Raw genomic sequence first — 21,094 nt, forward strand, 5'->3', positions numbered from 1 at the left:
GGAAACTCACGCCTCTGGTGTTCAAGCAGCATGTGCCGAACGTTAGCGAGAACACGCTGCCGGCCAGCGGGATCAGCGAGGGTCGCGTGTCCAGGCACGATTCCAGGTTCCGGGATCTCGTGCCCAACTACAACGCAGACATCATCTTCAAGGATGAAGAGGGCACCGGAGCCGATCGGCTGATGACACAGGTGAACAAACGTTCTCAAACATTGATTAATCTTCGTTTGAGGAATGCTGGCTCATTTTTATCGCGAACGTCTGATGTTTACTTTACAACGCTAAGGCAAAGAGCCTAATGAAAAGACTTCTTATGCAATAATAGAATCTAGTTGAACAGTAAAAGATTATCGTAGAACTCTGTTTATAGAACCTACCGAGGAACTTATTTACGTAACTGGAGTTCATTGATTTTGCATAATACCAGTGATTTTTCTTTCGTATAATGGCAGTTGACGTTCAAGTAAACGGAGACAACGAGCAAAAGTTCATCCAATTGGGCATTAAAATTTGATTTCTATAAATAGAGTATGGATAAATGCATTTATATAATTCGATAAAATAGTCATACGTAAATGTAGCTCGCAAAGCCAAGACGTGGAATATCTGTACGAGCCAAAATTGACCCAGCCATCGCCATCCGAAGGTTAATTGCTTGCTTGTCATGAGTGCTTCATATGTCTCGGTATATAACATAGCTTTTAATCCCTGTTTGGGAGAGGATGGTGTTACGCGTTTTAATACGAAGCGCAGGAGACGCGATGGATGAACATGTTCTCACGCGGCCTCGTGGTTGATCGGTACTGTCTACGGTAAACGAACTTTGGGAGCTCCCTTTGGTTTAAGAATGCATTTGGGAGATGGTAACAATGTAAATATGGTTGAGTATAATTTTATCTGTGACAAATATTGGTATTGGTAAGGGAGAACGTTTTCAGGGGAGCTAAAGTACTCGAACGTTTCTACTACCTTTTCACCAACCGTGAACATGGTTGCTCCTGTTTCATTCTTAAAAACACATCTCTTTTCTTCCAAATTCATTCGATCCTTCTCGGTTTTAACACGTACAACATTTATGTCTATTATAAATAAATTGATAAACGCAGTAGAATTTCCAATATAGATATTTTATTAATTATATTCGTCCAAATTAAAGAAGAGATTTTGGAATTGCCTTGAGAGGTACGAGCCTCAGTTCAGATGAAATGTCAAACGTCACTCTGACTATAAAAGGTCAAGAATAATTGATAAACTGTGTTAAAGACTGTATCCGTAGACAGTACCTAAACCAACCCCTACGAATCTTCTTATTTCCTCGCGAGAAACAATATCTAAAGACTATCAATATGTACCAACTAAAATACATCAGCGATTAGTTCTTCAAATGAGTAATCTTGAAATCGTTGATCGCTTCTTATTAGAGCTACGTATAAAATTGAACAGGTCAGTGACGAGACTTATAGCAATCCAAACACTGTTTATCCTACCGTGCTCTCTTGGTTAGCGAGAGAAACGAGCCGTGAACGTTACGACAACTCGATAACCGTGTCGGGAAGATTCGTCGTTTCTGGTCGAGGGCGTTTTCGCCGCGGCGATCGCCGATAATATGTGTCGTATGTCAGACAGCGATAAAGATTGTCCTTGAAGGAGCCCGTCGCTGAATCGTGACGCGTCCAAGAGTTTGAAGCGTCGGTATCGTCGTTCCTATCGACCTGTAGATTTGGTTCGGCGAGTGCCGATAGCGAATACTCGGGAGAAAACGACGCTGTATACTCTTTCGATCGCGTTGCTTCACGTAGGAGTAGGGAACTCACCTAGAGGATTATAGAAAGAAGTGCAGTCAGTGACCTTTACGCCTCGAATCCGATAATAGTTGGCTGATTCACGCGCGAATAGGAACGTGGCGTGTTTCGCGTCGAGAAATTTGGTTATTCAGTGAAATGATGTATGGCGAGTTTGGTTATGAATCGTCGAGGCGGTATGATGCCCCGTGGGGACGCAACAGCGGATTTCAAAGGAAATATGAATCGGGAATCGGTGATTGATTGCGTTTGTTTTATGGTCAAAAGGATGGAAAATATGTTTTCTATATTTTCACCGCCAATGCATCGCCTGCGAGGTTGCTATTAATGGATTTCATGGGATATATCGTGGATCCGCAATCCTCGATTCTATTCGTTCCATTGTTGAAATGATGATAAATGGTGTTTTTTCAATTTTCTCTTGTGAATATATGCCTCACATTCACATACGTCCAAACTCGAATCCTGTCAATATTTGACACGATTAGTTTGATATCAGTATTAATTTTTTAATCCTAGAAATTACGATGTGTCGTCCGTGAAACGTAGAATTGATTACAAGAATTTAGGCGTCAAATTTTCTACGCCAAATCTTTGGTCATCAAATATTTAGTTATTTTTAGAATTTAATACTGGTTGAAGCTATTATTAACGATAGATCTCTGATAAACGAGTTTTGATTAGTTAGATCGGATACTGCTAGATTTCAGATATTCACGATGATATAGGTATATGCACCTAGTAATAAATGGCTTTTTATATAATACGTTAAAACGAAAGGTCCTTGAGTAAAGATATTATCAGGTACATTCATGTATATCTCGATTAATTATAGCAAATGATAAATTAATTTAGCGATACAACCTTATGCTCACGTTCACATTCTAATGAGTATTTTTCTTGTCTTTCGTTTAAGAGACTCATATTTTCATTAAATTTAACATTTTTAATTTGACTAAATTTCATTCACGAATAGATATACTTTACACTATGGAATTATTCTTGTGACTGATTATCAAAGATTAGTATTACTAAATCGATGTATTTCCTGGCGCAAGATATCAATTGTTTGTTTTATTATTAGGTAGACTATTGCCAATTATTTATTAAATAAGAATTCTAGAATTTCAATCACGTTTTTCACGACTTCAGTTCATAAAGTAAATCGTTTAAGCATTAATTTACAACATAGAATATGTATTCACAATTAACGGATTATCTTATGAAATAGGAAAAGTTCTATGTTAAACGCAAATATTTGAAGTTTTAAAATATGGCATAAGGGCCGTGAATTGCTATTTAATCGCGGCGTTCTTCGTAAAAAGCGGCTGAAAAAAGGCAAACGTATCAAATCGTTCGTGGTCGAGCAGTAGTTCTTGCAATTTCACCTTAATGGATTTATTCTGCTGGCTTTATCCAATAGAGAAAATGGTTTTATTCCAATAATAGCTCGACGTTCCACCGAGTTATCAACTCGTGAACATAAATCCGTAAATGATGGAATCAAATCTCTCAATATATATAATCTTACATTTCAATATGAAAGAAATAATTATTGAACCGCAAATTTTTATGATTGATTGAATATTTCTACAGAAACAGACGAAGAATTGAAATTGGAGTACAAATATGTTTCAAAAACGTTTATTAAATAAACTATAAATGTAGAACATGCATGAAACTTTTATTTCGAGTAATGATTACGAAACGGAGTAAATTGAATTTCAACAGAGATTTTTGATATCTGTACAGATGTTATGAATGATAAATATTGGTCTATTAATCATTGTACTAAATATTACATAAATTTCAGCAGCTGTTTCGCTACAAGACACAACGAAATGGGATAACAAACTTTCACAATCTAGATCTCTATGTTGATTTAACTATTTTTACTTTCTCGGTATCATTATCGGAAAATAGTCTGTTTAAACAGAATTCAGTAATCAAACAACGTACGTAATCTAAATGTACATTCATATCTTTAACTTTAAGAAACTAATTTATTATTTCTAGCTAATCCATTACTAGACAATGCTCGCAAGGCTCGTAATTTGCAATCTTTTTTCTCTTTTTCCACGGCACTTTACGAGTGGATCTTGCTAAAATTAGAATGTTAGAACATGCATGGGATATCAAGGATCCTCGATTCCCCGAGGAGATTGATTGCGTTTCTCGTTTAAAGTACAGGCTGACGGCCGCGTTAACCGCAGCAACGCGTGTTATTACTTCAACGCGTGTCACCGTGCACCACGGCCGTATGACAAATTAGCTACTGCACGTCGTTAAACGTCGGCAGGTGATTCACGCGAAACGCTATCCACCCGATAAGACTGCCTCGATCGTTCTTGAATACATTTCTCGTGCACACAGGACCGATACTCGTTGAAACTCGAATTACGTCCTAGAATTTCATGCGAACCTGCCTTCTGTGTATGCAATTCTATGTGCACGTGTTCTTCTGTCTGGTTTTTGATTAATTGCGAATTTTCCCTGCGTCCTTTTGCTCAATTCTCTGGTTTGTCCGTAGATCGCCTTTCTGTCTTTTACTATTTACTTTTTAGATGATACGAAGGCATAAGGCATAGAGGGAAAGACGATAAGCAGATTGCGGATTTTTATAAAAGAAGAAATTAAACGGAGATTCGTCTTACTCGTTAAAAATGACAAGAAATATTTCGCTTTGGATATTTTATATTTTTGCACATTACAACGAATTCTGTGCATTTTCGCGTCCTGAAATTTTGTAGAAACGCACAAGAATCCGCATTCTAATAAGTCGCGTTTTATTTTTTTGGTTCTCATTTTAGCGAGTAATTTTAAAAGCCAATACTTTGTTAAGCGTTCAAATATTTCCAAAACTGTCTCTTTATCAAGTTTGGCTATGGGTTTCTGTTAAAAAATATTGAATTTCTCTTTCAAGAGTATATTGATTATTATATTCAATAGAGTTATTAAAATTGTACTTTAACGTCGGAAACGATACCTCCAAAATCTTTCTTCGATCGAAGTAACAAACCGAAAAACAGAGCAACTATTGATTTTTCCATTCTCAGCACTTCGCGCTATAATTCAGTAGCGTATCTCTCCTATCGAAAGACTTCTTCAGTTTCAGAAGGATACGATAGAATTATTGACATGCCTGATCGCTTATTTCCACTGTACTTTAAAGTTTGCCTTAAAAGTTCTTTTATTGGCCACGACGGGAGTAAAGTTAGGATAATAAACATTCAAGAACCAAGAACAAGTATCTAGAAAAGAAAAAAGATACTGGGAAATTGTTCGATCTTCTTCCACCTGCGTCACGTTTCGTGATCGTTCGTATGTTTATTTCTCAGTCCATGGTGGTTCCATTAGTGCTTTATTCATGCAGTTTTTATCGGTGTTTGCCTTCCACTTGGCGCCCCCGCGAAGCGTGAAACGATTCTCCTAACTCTGGGCCTGTTGTATTCCAATTTGTAAGTCCCACGTTTCGTGGCGCGGCGAACAAAAGAGCGGCTCGGCGCCGGTTTCCGCTCGTAAAGCATCCCCGTCGTTCGAACGTCGTCGACAGGCCGCGTGTTTCGCGTGTTTACCCGCGTTTCTTCGCAAAATTCCCCGGCTGCTCGTTTTATCGGCGCGATGAACGTTGAACAGGCGCCGAATCTATCGCGACTCCCGATTTCACTCGTACAAATATTGCTTCAAGACCGGATAAAGGTCGACTTTAGAAAATAAACCTCTTTACGCGTAAGTTCGTCGTGCAGTTTTCAGGCTAATCTACGTCGCTCGAATATTCTGGACGATATCTGTAGCTGGGATAAGTAACATCGTAGTAGTGGAGTTGTCGTTTTTCGATATTCTTCTCAAGCATGCTTCTCCTTTCCTTCCTCATTGATAGTTTAAAATTGTATCAATTGCTGCGATGGGTTATCACACGTACAATTGAAATTGAAGTTGAGCTTGACAATTTTTGAGAAAGATCGGTGTTTGTTTTAAAGAATTGAACAGCCAGAACGACCGATTAAAATCTTTTAAGGTACGTTTTATTGTATCTAAAACAAGCAAAGTAATGCATTCCTTACCGAAAGATTAGATCTTTAGTAGGCAATAAAATGAATCTCCATTTAGGTTTCGTTTCTTTAACATTCTATTCGATATTGATATGGTACTATCGTTAGTTATATTCAAATATAACGAGCACGATATAAAATATATCAGTAATACATGATAAATAGCAAGATAGTAATATGACAATAATAAGAAAACGGATAACAATATGTATCTATTTTATACATCAGAAAAATCCTAAATCACACGAAAATTATATTCTAACCCAAAGCGTTGTTTTAACCAGTCGACTATCACGTACGAAACGTGCAAAAGCGACGTTTTCACGAGCTATCGTTCAATTTACGAGAGAGGAAATCGTGATTTTCCGCTCGACAGACGCGTCGATTGATTTGCGGCGAGACTGTAAGTAGCTATGTATAGAAGTTGCCGGCAGATCGAACCGTGTTGTCCAGGCATCGATGTCTCCCGAGTGAAGGGATCCGTCGCTGAGTTGCCGGGGCCGCTCGTTAACGCCGTGTTTTGCGAGCATGAATCTCGTGTCAGACGAGAACACGCTTCTTGGTCGCGATCGTAAAATGACGGTATCCCGGCCAATTAGCTGGGTAGACCGACAAATTTAAGTACAACGAATAGCGAGACGTTCTTGCGATGTTCCTTCGACGTTCGTTCTGTCCAACTTGTCTTACGACGACGTGAAGTTGCAAAAATCGAACGTGTTTCATGACGATGCTGCTTTCTTTACGAACTTGATTACCGACTGATCTATTTTTGTAGATTTTTATATTTAGTCGTTTCCCAGTGATATTTTCCCTCTGTTATACCATTTATATCGCTATTTTATCGAGCTATTAACGAGATTGTAATAATGTATATATATATATATATATACATCTGGTTTCATTAGTATTGGAACTTGACAAAGATCAGATACAAAAGTCTGAAAAATTATTCGGAACTTTTTAATGTCTTTATGATTATTGGACCGTGTATGTTTACGTACGTATGGGAAATTTAATGCGTAATAAGCAACAATGAATATAATATTTCAAGCATAGTACTCGTCGTAGTATTTAGTAGATCAAGCAGAATCTCTGTTTAATTTTCATTTTTATAGTTACGTCGATAAAAATAGGAATTTGCATAAACGTGTAACACATAATACAAGTAAGAACGTCGTAAATAATTGGCGAAACATTCTGAAATTTTATCAACGCAACGTAATGAGACACGACTGTCATGATTATACTGGTCATTTGAAACCAATCTGAGAATGTATATAGAAATTACAAGATACTTAATGCAAACTTATATTCATTAAAAAGTCGGTATACATCATAAATAGCTATCTTAAGGTACATAAGAAGTGCTAAATATGGTCTCGCTGAATATTAAGGCTTCTCAATGTAACGGATAATGATCGGCCGTTCAAAAATACTTTGGGATCTCCGTGAAATATATACTTGCACTAAGTGCCTTGTAAATTGTAATATATATTTTTATATTCGTTTCAAACTTGGCCAATATAGTCATGATAATCGAATCTTGTCACAGTGCCAATGAAATTTCAAGACGTTTCGCGTAATACAGCCAATATATTGGTAAAATGTCTCTACAAGCGTCTCATTAACTCTGCGATCTTCTGTGTCTCAACCATATTAAACTACGTATCTTCCATCGTCGTTGTGCCGCGCCAAATTCAAACTATGCCCGTCTTCTTTTCGCGATCAACGACAAAGTGAATGTGGGGGTAACGAGAAACGTGGCAAAAACGGCACGCAAGAAACGAAGAGAGGAAACAGGGTAGGCCGGCAAATTGCTGGCAGCTCTCGTTCCCTCTTTTCGTCCTGTTCTTAGCTGTCCTGGTGATCGCGCGGCACTAGGAGCGCCGGTCGCGCGGAATAAATAGGGGAAAAAGCGCGTACCGTGCGCCGGCTCTAAGTGATTGTGGGTAGGTTTATGGCGGCCATAACCGGTGTTTGGTTTGGCGCGTTAAAGCTCCCCCAATTACGGCAAATAAACCTAATGGCCGTGCTACTCGTTCTCCTCTCTCCTGGTCTCTCTCGTCTCTAATTCTCTTTATCTCTCTCTCTCTCTCTCTCTCTCTCTCTCTCTCTCTTTCTTTCATCGGCCGATGAGCAGTAAATGCTTGGAGCGATTCCTCGATTTCTCGATATCGATCGGTCTGTCATCGAAATTGATCTTCCCGGCGCTGGTGAACGCGGTTTCGACGCACTTTTATCGAGCTCGCCGTGATAAATGAAACGATCGTACGATCGAAATTCAATATACACGGTGTCGTTTGTCAATTGTGTTGGTTAAACGAGCCGCAGTAACCAGTTAATTGTTATTGATATCGATTGATGTCGATGAACCGTAATTGAGATTTATTTCCTTGCGATATGTGAAAGAGTGGCTGGGTATCGAATTTGTCGTGTTTGTATTTTAAACGAGTGATTTTGCGGATTCTATGGAGAATGCTTTAAATATTGAACGACGGTAATAAGTTGGAAGAATGTAGTAAAGAATTGAAATATAGGTTGATCAAGGAGAGGCTTCAAGTTGGTAGTAAAGTCGGATAGACATTTGTGAATGGGTGGGTATGTTTGTGTTTGGAATTTGTATACGTATCCAGTATCTATGTTGGAGTACTCGAATACTCACTCGAAGGCTTGAGAAATTTTACGGAAGTATTTTAGGGTATGAAAATTTCCATTGAATTAAAAGGAGACTAATGTTTCGTAGTAAAACAACAGCGGTAAGATAGCGTACGCTACTATTTTTAGCTGTTATAATCTATCGTTAATTTAATCAATAATTATAAATTCTCTGAAGCTTTTTGATTTAGGGGTACATATATGTACTGTGAATATATTGAGAAAAAATTATACTTCGTTCTTTGCGATGGTGCGTTATTAGAATCATTTTATGGATCCGATTAATAGGAGCGAATATAAAACTCGTTAGTGAAAGATAAGTTTTGTTAGCCTTTTTGTGGAAATTGACACGTTTTCTAGATAATCATAAATTTTGCAGATTCTAAATCCATTAACTCTCTTATAAATTATAAATGAATAGCAGGTCGAAGCAATCCCGCGGCTAGACCACCATGTGGCTATGTTCAATAACCATATAACAGACTCATAATCATAAAATATAACTAGCCACCTAGTGTCCTGAATTACCGTGTACTGCGTCTTAAAAGTCCGGAGATGACCAAATTATCGAACTGTTCTTCAGACGTGATATTCGAAGATAGAAGTTACAAAAAAAGATATTTTCCAGTTCCGAAAAATATTACCTATTACGTATACGTATATCCATTTCCTTTCCCTTTATATTACGCCCTTTTTGCAATTTCTTTTAGGTAATTTAAATTTATTGCAACATCGAATAGTGGCATTTGTCTTGTAACAGATAGTATTTTTGTCATTTTTACAATGATTCGGTGGAAAATTTATCGGCGAAAAGTGATACTATACGATGCAGACTATTATTTCTGAATAATGATCGGTGCTCAACTATTCAAGCACAACTGCGATTGTAGTTACACACATTGTACTTCACGCATGTAATCGACCTGATCGAAATGAGATAAGAAATAACACGCGAAAGCAAATCATAACTACAGTCGCCCCTGGTAATTCGCAATGAGCGTCTATTTTTCTAAATAAGCATCGATACTTTATTTCTAAAGACTGCAATACCATAGTGGTGCGCGAACACGTTATTCGAATAGTAGTAATAGTTGCATGATAGACCATTGTGTGTCAGCTAGATATCCGGAAAAAAATCTTGGAGCTGCTGTAATTTTTCAACAAGGCACGCTGTAAATGGCCATTATACGTCAATGGTCGTAATTTTATGACCCGTAATCGATACGATTGCAAAGAGATAAGCGATAGCATACCAAAGAAAATTGTGACTGTGAATGAAACTACTTGCTGTGAGTTAGAAGGCGTATCAAACTACAAACAATTGTCATACTGGTTGTAATAATTTTCCGTTGTTATTGATCGTTAATTTGTCAAAGTTACAAAAATACCAGGATATATTCCATATGCAGTATAGCAGAACTTTCAGTCTATATTTATATAACAGGGATCGGTTTAGGTAGGTAGGTGTCTCGGAAAAGTTTTCGACGTTTCGCAACTGTGAAACCTATGCTTGGGCGACCGTAATATAGTTCGATAATTGACATGATCGCGGGATAAGGGGTAAAACACGATCGTATATCATACGTAAATCCAGTCAATTGTAGCGGATTGTAATAAATATCTGCTATTTTGAAATAACCATTAGTATTGAACTTCCTAATCTGATTTGGAATATTAAAAATCGAAATTCACCTCGCGGAGCTTTGATAGAAGACCGGCGATTCAGATTTTTGAATCCTTCGTCCACAATTTATAATTTGCTCGTGCAGAATGGAAAATTATATTCTACGATCTATAGAAGCTATGTATGTATATACTTCACTTTGAGATATCCTATGTTTCATGTGTATTATAATTATAGTCTTTGGTAGTCAAGATATATGCAAGATAAAGAATAACACATAAGGATAAATCATGTTATAATGATTCGACACTACCGATAAGAACGATATAAAAATAGAAATTTATACAAGCGGGTAAATCATTCAATATCCAGTACTTCACCAAAACTTCACTACTTCAAATACTTTGCTACGATAGTTTTCAAAATCCTCTGACAATTCTAAGATAGCTTTTATTTCGCAACGCGTTGTATTTCGCCAAGTACAATCGTACTTCCTATAGTAATTCGCATGATTGTGAGATAAAGAAGACCAGACGGACCAGATCACGGTTACAGCAAGTTGCAGTGACTTGCACCGGGTGTCTAATGACGGGCAACGACCAACCAGGTAACCCGATAGGCGCACGTGGCGCTACGTGATATGTTTCTGACTCCAGGAGTGCTCGTCGACAACGTTATCGTTCTCGTCGAAGGATCGAGAAATGGTAGAGGCGTAATCAAGGTGAACCTTCATCAGAGAATCTGAAACTCGTCCTATTTTCGTTGGAAATTCGCTCCGACGTGTTAACGACAAATGGCGAATGCTGGTGATTACGATGATTTTGATCCATTTCCAAAGCTGTGGTATTGTATCATTGTTTCATTATATTACAACGTACAATTTGATGTTTGATAAGCAAATTTTATTAGCGCGAAGTGGGAAATTATATAGCTACTAATTTCGGTAAATAATTAAATATATTTGTCAGTCGTTATTGAGTTTTGACTGCAGAGCTTGTAAAAATTATGACATTACGAAAGGCGCTAGGTCGTAATATCCATATCCTGAAATTGTGAAAAAAGCAAAAGGGTTATAAGGTAAGGAAAACGATGGAATTGTCAAAATTGTACTAAACAACGAAATGTATATTCCCTGAAGCAACTTTGAAGATACATTTCTTTATTTCTTTCGATATTAACCCTTTGGCAATGAATGTCTGGTATCCAAATTTTATATAGGGCCAAAGAAAAATGTAAGACAAGAGATTGTTAATATTCTGACTCACAAGCTTAATTTATTATTATGCTTTAATAAACATTATCTTTTTCAGTACGTGACATGTTATATAAATATGGCGTACTTACGTACCGTTCCAATATATTCTTCACCAAAGAATCCAAGTCAGATATCCTTCTTTGTAATTCGATATAAAGCAGCAATCAGGGTAGCAGAAAATAAACTACGTTACATAAACATTAAAAAATGAATCGAGAAGTCTACAAAATTAGAACGATATCTTAGAAAGATTTTTGCATGTTCACGCAATTACCACCTGTTACTACTAACTGCGTTATCAGATGATTTTATAACATGATTTATCCACGTATCGGATCACCTATTATTTAGATATCTGGTTTTTAAGAGTGTAATTCCATTGCTAACGATAGATAGATTAATGTCGTAAGTATCGATAAACTGGTTCCTGGTTGAAGTAAAATGTCAAACGATCGAACTCGGTGTTGTACAACTATGATGCACAGTCGTTGCTACGTTTCATACATTTCTTACTCAAAATGCCTTCATTTGTCACATATTTTCTCGTATCGTGCGTATTTATGCGCCCGTAAGTAACTCCTTCGTTCTGTTTATCTACACGATCTCCGTTCTTCGAGGTATAATTCTCCGGAATGAATCGTAAATTTCATCAAAACATCCACAATTAACCTTTACGAGTAACAGTACTTAAATCATCCCCGATGCCGCGGCTAAACGATTATGAATTCTAGGATTTAGATTAGAGAACTGCGAAATGGATAGCTCGTAGTAGGTACTTTGTAAACGATTATTTCTATTTAATAACATCGTAGCCATTGAGAATTTGTTGGACGTGGGAAGTTTATGACAGGCTTTTCCGCCTACTGCAAATTTCCCTAGAGCTTATTTTTCTAGCTGGAATATTATTGTTAACGTTGGAGTGATTTTCGTTTAGATTTATAGAAGGTACGTTGCTTTCAAATTCGGACAAAATTTCAGCAAAGGAGCGACATTTTTCACTCGAATTTCTTTTCTCGAAATTGTTAATTTCGGTGGAAAATGACACGTAAATTGTGCAGAATCTCTTCAGACCTTTTTCAATGTGTTACAATTTGATGATAATGATGTACCAGGATTAGAATTTTGTTTGCTTATTAGAAAAGCATATTGTTCAGTTTGATTGAAAATTTGACAAATGGAATGAAATTGAGGAGATGTAAATGCATGAATACATTACAAGTTTATTAAGCCTCTGTAATCAGGATTTTATTTGCTTATGAGAGAAGTAGGCCCATAATTTACCGGAATTTTTTATTTTGATGTAAATTTCATTAAATACCTACAAACAAACAGTACAAAATTTATGAACATAATACATAAAGTCTCAAAGACACGTAGAACTGGAAACGGTTAATGGCTTATTTCATTGATGGCCTATCGCGATTTCACAGTTCAATTCAAAAGTAATTAATTAATCGCACTCTCAACAGCACTTTGTGCTTGCAACGTGCAATAACTCGCGCTTACGCAAACAAGAAAAACGAGCGTGTCCATCAGCTCAAAATGACGAGTTGCAGTCCGTGAAATTTACGACTTCTATTTAATACGACCGATCGCATAGCCACGACTATTTATTTTCCAACGATTGTCAAGCTTCGACAATCGGTCGACGATTTATCAGCGTGCTGTACCTAATGCGATATTTCTCGCCTTTAGAGATAACCAATCAAGACGATCTTGATAAAACGCGAATTCGCTCACATTAAATATCAAGCGAATCCGTTCGAAGCGATCTGTTGCCTTTGATCGATCGTCGTACGTTGTACATACATGGTGTCCCATAGAACAGTATCAAGTCGTAACTCCAAGAGAATAGAGAATAAAAAGATTATATTAGGCGAAATCGAATAATGTCAAACAGTGCTCGTGAAGACCAGGTTTTTGTTGTTCTTTTTAATTTTTATTTCAATTTATGAGAAAATAAGAGGATTTTAATATGAAAAAATCTATTAGATTCATAGATGTGTAAGTTTTGTAGAAATAGCTGACAAGTCAAAATTTTGCAGAAGTTGAGAACGTAATTATTAAGACGAGCAATATTTGGAAAATTCTAGAGAGGATGAAAACACGCGCTTTGCTTTAAAATCAAACAAGAAAACAGTTTTACTGCTGAATTTTAAAATAAATTCTTTATAAAAAATACGATATGTAAATTATCGTGTTTTTCTCTACAGTCTTCATATATCTACATATGTATCAAGTTTGACAAAATTAAAGTTGAAATATCTTTTGTCTGAGCATTTCCAGGCACAGGTACATTCAGATAATAATTTCTTTATTTACAGATCTCATATCTTCTCACTATATATATATATATATCTATCTTTCTACCATATACCTGTAATTGGTTCTTTCCTTACAATAAATTGTATCATTAGAATAAATCGTATCTATACTTGCAAAGATTAAAACTGACCCAACTGAAACTCGTTCGTTCTTGCTATCAGTTTCTACTTTCGTAACCGTAAGAGTTTCTCGTTAAAGAATGATTCGATTAACTGGTTGAACTATTGAAATGGATATATACAATACATCGAATCACACAACATTCGAAATCGTTTAATTTCGCCTGAAAAAAAACGTTGTTCTCGTCTATCTTCTATTCCTTTGAATAAGTGACTCTGTTCAATTGCACGGAATATCCTGTTTCTCTATCTTCTATTCGTTTAAAACTATAACTGTGCTCGATCGCACAGAACAAGCTGTATGCGCGACACGTACATATTCCAGTTGATCTCTACTCGGATCGATTTTCTACTCGGATCATTATCGATTTTCGAGATCGATTCTGGCTGCGTTCTCGACGTCGTTCGTTGTCCAGCGTCTGAGTTATGGCTGTTCCACGCGGTATGAAATATAATACGAATATCGTTTTGCCAATGGTAATTAGCGGCGAGGGCAGATTTGTTTCGTTTGATTTCTCTTAGCCTCTCGCGCGTTGGAAGCTCGGAGTTTAAAACGCTAATTGTTGCTCGAGGCGGGGTCTCTCCCTGGTCGAATGCTGATTTGCCGTCCAGTACCTAGGGGTTTCCGATCGAAGACCGGGTTTAGACCTCGATAAACGTTTCTGACTTCGTTGCTTACTGTCGTCGTATATTATAGCGGCGTCATATTATAGCGGCGTCATATTACGCGCGTAATATCGCGCGTGTAATTTCCGAGAGAGCACGTCTATTGCGCCGGTTCAATGGTATATGTTTGATTTATAAGGGAGTTCATTGTTCTTGGAGTTTTATATTGGCTGATCGAATGTCGCTGTAATAACCGACCGATATACGTTCTAAGTACAGATTATATTGAAATATGGTAGTATGGTGTTGGTGTAGCTCGTTACGGTTGGAAAGATCAAATTTGATTTTTTATCGGGGTTTTAGAAAGACTAGAATAGTATACGGAGGTGTCGCTATAGTATCGTATAGCTACCACTGGTTTCCAATTGAAAGTGGTGGTAATAATGGATCGATACGTGTTCCAGATAGAGATTATAATATCGAAACGTGGTAACATTGCGTTGGATAGGTTGCCGTGATTTATCACGATTGAAAATGTCAAATTTTAGTTTTATCCAGGATTTATCGAAACCATTACTGTATACATGCAGAGAAGTTTGAGAAGTTGCTACGATATCGTGTTACTTATGCTTTCTAATGGAACGGGCAAGAGAGACTGTAAGACTGTGGGTGGTTAACGTATGAATAAAACATGACAGTTGTTATTGCAACGTTAATTGAATAACCTAAATGACAAGAAAATGTTATTTACCAAAATAAACCTAGGCCACAAGTAACCAGATGACGTGTTCCTCGTCTATTTCATAACTTCCATCTATGGATCGCGATACTTAAAAAGCTCACGAGGTATTATAATCGTATTATATGTATATATATCGTTATACGAACGCTTCACCGATTATTATATTCGTTCCTGCGTTGTCCATTCGAACTATGCCGTAGATATATTATAATCCGGTAACGATGCCGAACTTCCTACCGGATGCTACCAAAATCTCAATTTCAACTTCGAGTAGATCGTAACTATGTCTGCTCCGAATTCCCCGGGGGAAGATGGTGAATTATATATAGTATTATATACTATATATGGTAAATTATACGACAAACACACAGGTACACGTAAGCTTGCTCTCGCAACTCGCTCACCAATCGTTGGCATCAGCTCGAGAGTCACGAGGGATCGGTTCGACGGTCACGAAAGATCAACGCAAAACGATTTCGCCCGCTGACCGAAAGACAAAGAGGCGAAAGACAAGAGGCTCGCAGGAAGCAGAAGAGAGACGAGGAACGTTGAGCGTAAAGAAGGAGAGGGAAGGAGACGAAGGAGCCAGCGATTTGTCGCTGTAAACGCATGAACGATCGCATCGGGGTTAACGGAGGTAACCCCGACGTCCGGCCGCGGGAAACAAATGCCCGTGGATTTACGGGGTTATGGCCGCGAAGATAACGGCGCGTCGGCCAAGAGAACGGCAGGTAGTCGCACGTTTTAAGGCGAACGCTAATCCCGCGTGGGCATTAGTAAAACGACGCCGGGGCAATAAGTTAGCCGTCGAACGTTCGCCAGCCACCGGCAGCGTTTACAGGATCCTCCACGATATTTATCGAGTATCGACTTTTCACCCGTGGACCGGTTCCCTTGATCGATCGCTGTTGAAGAGAAACCGCGACTTAAGAGCTCGTGGAGCCTCCTCCACCGAGGGAGATTCGGTTGCTTCTGAAGCAACGACGAGCTCTCGTGGCAGTATTAACTTTTAACAATCGTCGTTGAATTATTTCAGCACTTTTTGGGAAGCATGGAATTTCAAACATACGGTATATTTGTTTCAGGTTTTGGAAATCGATAAAGTTCAATAAACGTAGCTTTTACTATGGAACCGAGGACTTTTGTGCGAATTCTTATTTTTGAGAAACGTTCTCGTTCCATTATTTACATTCCCACGAGATATGAGTTGTATATATAATATATACTATACTACTTATATAAGACACTATATTTTATATATTTTTTTTCATATTACGTAGATTTCGTGGAATTCTGCATTTTCAAATTTCCTATAATCTGAAAATCTGAATGATGAAAATGCGCGATGGGTATTCGACGAAAAATTAAGAAATTATAGTTTGCAATGGATATAAATAACATTGCATATTTTTCTAATATTAAAGAATATCTCACTTGAAAGTTTGAGTAAGACATAGAAGAACCGTCGTTGGTATACGAGACTATAAAAATAAATTCTATAGTAAACGTTCGATTAACACGTTAAAAGACTTGCTGTTTATTCAAATACGAGTAAGATCGAAGTATAAAAATTCAAGGATGTAATAGCAAGATTAAGAAAAAATTCAGACGTGAGAAATTTCATCCATGATAGCCTTTAAATCTTGCCATTTTTCATCCAAAGGATCCTTAGCAGGCAGTTGGCTGTTAATTAAAATAGTTTATTTGATGTTTTCTGACGAAGACAGCTTTACAACGCATTTAGAAGCAATTATAACCGGAACGAAGCATACGATACTTTAAGCAGAGACAACATGAAGGCGACAAGCCGTACACCGATGTTCTCCTCGATCAAATATCATATTTCGTTGTTTCGCTCTAATGGCTCTTCGCCGGGAATTCATTTGTCAGGGTGAAGCCCGATATGTCAGGTAAAATTTGCCGATTAATTGTGTCGTTGATCGTTCAGGAAGAGCTACAACCTCGTTAAGGGATCGAGTGAACGACCAATATTATTTAGTTCGCGCAATAAACTTAAACACCAAATTTTTTTGGAGTTCCATGGTCTATCAGATTCTAGATGAATGATTTTTATTTAGGTTTATTTGATTTATGGTTGGCACTTCGCTATACCTTATCGCTATACCTTATATTATTATTCATAATATCAAATGGTATTCTATTAATATTTATAGCAGTATTCACTGATGTAACGAGACTTCAAGATTATACAAAATTAAAGATTGATTCTCCATTATGATACCGAGTTTAACACGAGAACCGTAAACTAAATCACTGGTACCAAAGACTAAAATAAACTAAAATGCAGAATTATACAAAATACACAACTTCCGTCGAGCTCCATTCACGAGCTCCATTCTAAGCAATAACATATCGATAACTCTTCTATCGCGTTAGAATAAAATTGGATTAAATTAATAAACGATTTTCCGCCGAGTTTTATTCGCAAATCGATGTAACAACTGTCTTGTACGGCACAGTCGCGGTTCAAAGAAAGAATTTCTTTAACGCTAACTTTACCAGCTCAAATGACTGGTTTGAAAATTTAATTTAAAACTGTACATTCATTGTTATCTCTTCTTTGTGAGTTCATCTATCTCTGTGTAAATTTTTCTATTATTCGATCAATCAGTTTCTCAATTTTTGCTAATATGAGAATCTACGTAAAGTTAGACGAACAAAAGAGATAACGATGAATGTACAATTTTTAATTAAATTTTCAAACCGGACCTGAGTTAGGTTGGTGTTAACAGCCGGATACAGGCGCGATTTTCTGTCGTTGTTCGGCTTGATCGAGAGGTTTCCGTGCGAGGCACGGTTATCTCGATGTGCACGGTGCTTAAAGTAGAAACCGCAGACCAGGATGCGTATAGACACCAAAGGAGCACGAAGCGAAAGCCGTCGGTATTCTTACCTCTTTCTCTATCTTCCTTTCTTCTCCTCATCCTCGCCTCGTCCTCTTTCTCGCTCTGACAGCATGTTCGATTATATGTGGGATAATACGGGTGAGAACAAGGAGAGACAAAGAGGCCAAGAAGAGGAAGAAGCCGATGGAGAAAGGATAGAGCAAAGGCGAGAGAACGGGCGAAACGAGGAAAGAGAAAGAGAGAGACGTAATCTGGTTGGTCCACCGAGTTTCAACGGGGCAAGGATGAAGGAAGGGCCGAGGGCCTCGAGGCGGCCGCCATAATGCATCGTGAGAAGTGTGCATGGGGTCAAACGGGTCAAAAGAACGTCATGGCGCTGCTCGTCCCTATGGCGGAGCCCCGTACACGCGTCGAAACCCTCGTCGATGCTCGCTTAACGTCGAACCCTCGGATACGTGACGCCACGACGACTTCATCGCGATTACGCCAGTCCTTCAATCGTAAAAATCCTCTTGTATACTTTGTCACGATGGATAGCCCAATTTGTTGATCTCGCGATAATTCTTGTGAATCGTTAGAGTGTAGTTAGAAATTGGATGGAGAATTTTGGATATCGGTGGCCGCTTGAGTACAAAGTGACGTATGCTTTGCGAATACTTTGGAGGCTCAAACAGTATTGAATTTTGATTGTTGTAAAATTGATATAAGAATCGGGTATTTGGTATCGATATGTGCATAGAATCAAAAAATTAATCCCTTGGAGAATGAAGATTCTGAAGAAGTGTTTTGAGAATCAACATTGAAATCATAATCGTCCTCCAACTTTGAAAGTTGCTTTTAAGAAACACTTCGGCAAAGAATCATATCTTTTTTAGGAGAATCATATCTGATCATATTATTCAGCTATCCTGCACCAATTTCTTTACTCTTGTTCGTCACTGTGCATTGTTCAGACAATGTGATATTGGATCGGGAACAGATACGCCAATGATTGAATGTTGGTGGCGTCCAGTCGCGATTTTAAAGCCTTTTCACGTAAAAACTGATAGTTACAAATTGAAAAGCTCGTTTCAGAAATGACTCGACTAGCTTTTGCAAAACGAAGCACGTTGGTTGCGTGTTGCATCTGCACGCTGGAAGAGCATGGTACTCTATTGATCAACCACGGACAGACATTCGCTCTCTAATTCCTCTCATCCGACTTAGAACCCATAAAATCCGCAGGTCCGTGCATCATGCAGTCTGCTCGCGGACAGAGAGAAATCGCTTCCTCGACGCGACAGCGAACGACTGATGGCGATGTTTCACGACCTGTTGAAAAATTGTAGAAACGTTCCTCTTCCTATACAGCGAAACACGTACTCGAGCTTTTTCTGTCGCGTGCTCATGTCAAATACCTTCTAATCTTTGCTTTTTCGACGTCGCGTTGGACACGTCGTACTCGAACGATATGCTCTACGTGTATGCTATGTGCACCACGTATTATGGGTACCGATATTTAGAGATGGAGTTGATTTTTATACGAACCTCACAGAAGCGATAGATTGTAATGTAAATTTAAAAAAAGCCGTGTCTGTGACATCTTCGCCTTTGTATACTTTTTAATGTATGAAGTTGATGTGACTTACGAACTGCTTATAAATTTCTCAATGGTTATGCAGGAATCTCCAAGTTAATTCTGATACGAAAATTTCGTTTGGTTCCAATTTCAATAGAAAGCTTTCGTTTTGTTCCTGTTCCAATATAAAACTTTTGTTCCAATGAGATTCGACGGCTATTCCTCTCATTTCTATATATCTATGTACGTGTTTCTGCACTTGCGCTTCGTAAACTAAAGAATTGATAATTCTCCGTAGCTCGGCATCTCCCGAATTACAAAAGAAAACGCAAATTCGCATAAATATACAACTTCGTATTACACCTTAAAACATTCGGAAATATTCTTCGACGTGCTATTTTCTCACGCTCAACAATCACAAGTCGAATGCATGCCGCGACACGTCTGGAGAAGCGATTCCTAACGATTTGTCAAACGACGTTCTCCATCGGCGTTCCACGCGTTCCCCGTATCGGCGATTCGTGATCCAAGCACGCCACGCGAAGGAAGACGAGGTCGTTGCGTCCGTGAATGGGGTAGACCGCGGCCGGAGAAGAAAGTTTTGCAAAATATGGGACGGTTCTCGCTGTAAAACGATCTTCCCGACCACTTCCTTCCTCCCGTAGCGAGCGTGGGGATCCGATGACCAGTTTGAGGTCGCCGATGACCGACGTGGGAAAGGATCGTCACTGGCTGGTCTTCCTTTGGCCCTCGTGCTCTTACTTCTTCTTTTCTTTTTCTTCCTTTTTTTATCCTTCTTATTGTTTCTCCCCTCGCTCTTCGCCCCTCCTCTTCTTCTTCTCCTTTTCTTGTTCTTCTTCTTCGTCGATCGCCACCGCTGAAGCTGCTACAACGTTGGTCATCGATGTCGTCTTCGTCGTTTCTTCGTCGTGCTACACGTCTGCTACTCGTATAACTTATCAATTTCTTGCCATTATCGCCGCCGGGAGTGGCTCGGCATACCTTCGTTAATTTTGTAAATTCGCTACACGGCTCCTTCGATCGTTCTGCAATTTAAGCTGGCTCTCGAGTAAAAGAAGGATAGGAGATCATGACCGAACGAGGATCGGCTCTTTGATCGATATTTATGTTTATAATGCTATTATACGCTGGCATAAAAATTGCTCGATCTTGTTTGGTTTATCGGGCGACGATCGAGTCGTGCTCGCGCTCTGGCCCCGACACGCTGCTTGTTCGCGATCCTTCACCGTCCTTACCCCTTTCTTGTTATCCCGAGAGAACCAAGGGTCGTGGTAACCGTACACCTCCGCCAGAATGTAATACAATGTTTCGCGACTTCCATACCGTTCGACAGTAATAACCGGCCATACATGTGATTCCCTGCCATAAAAATTGATTGTCGAAAATTCCGCGGGATCTTCGAGGTGCGCGGCGTGATCCTCCGGTCATCGACGCCGGACAACGGACGATGTTTTCCTCCGTGTGAAAA

General features: G+C 38.5%; 1 protein-coding gene across 1 annotated transcript in view; it reads left to right on the forward strand.

The window, feature by feature from the left end:
• The window catches only part of LOC100740456 (sonic hedgehog protein A), an 83,465-nt gene that overhangs the window by 1,994 nt on the left and 60,377 nt on the right, over positions 1-21,094 (forward strand). The window contains exon 2 of the mRNA XM_033319371.1: positions 1-191. This exon is cut by the window's left edge and continues 23 nt beyond it. Within this exon, the coding sequence (XP_033175262.1) occupies positions 1-191 (191 nt within the window). The remainder of the gene's footprint in view (positions 192-21,094) is intronic.

Source organism: Bombus impatiens, unplaced genomic scaffold, assembly GCF_000188095.3.
Source record: "Bombus impatiens unplaced genomic scaffold, BIMP_2.2 scf_0151, whole genome shotgun sequence".
NCBI lineage: Eukaryota > Metazoa > Arthropoda > Insecta > Hymenoptera > Apidae > Bombus > Bombus impatiens.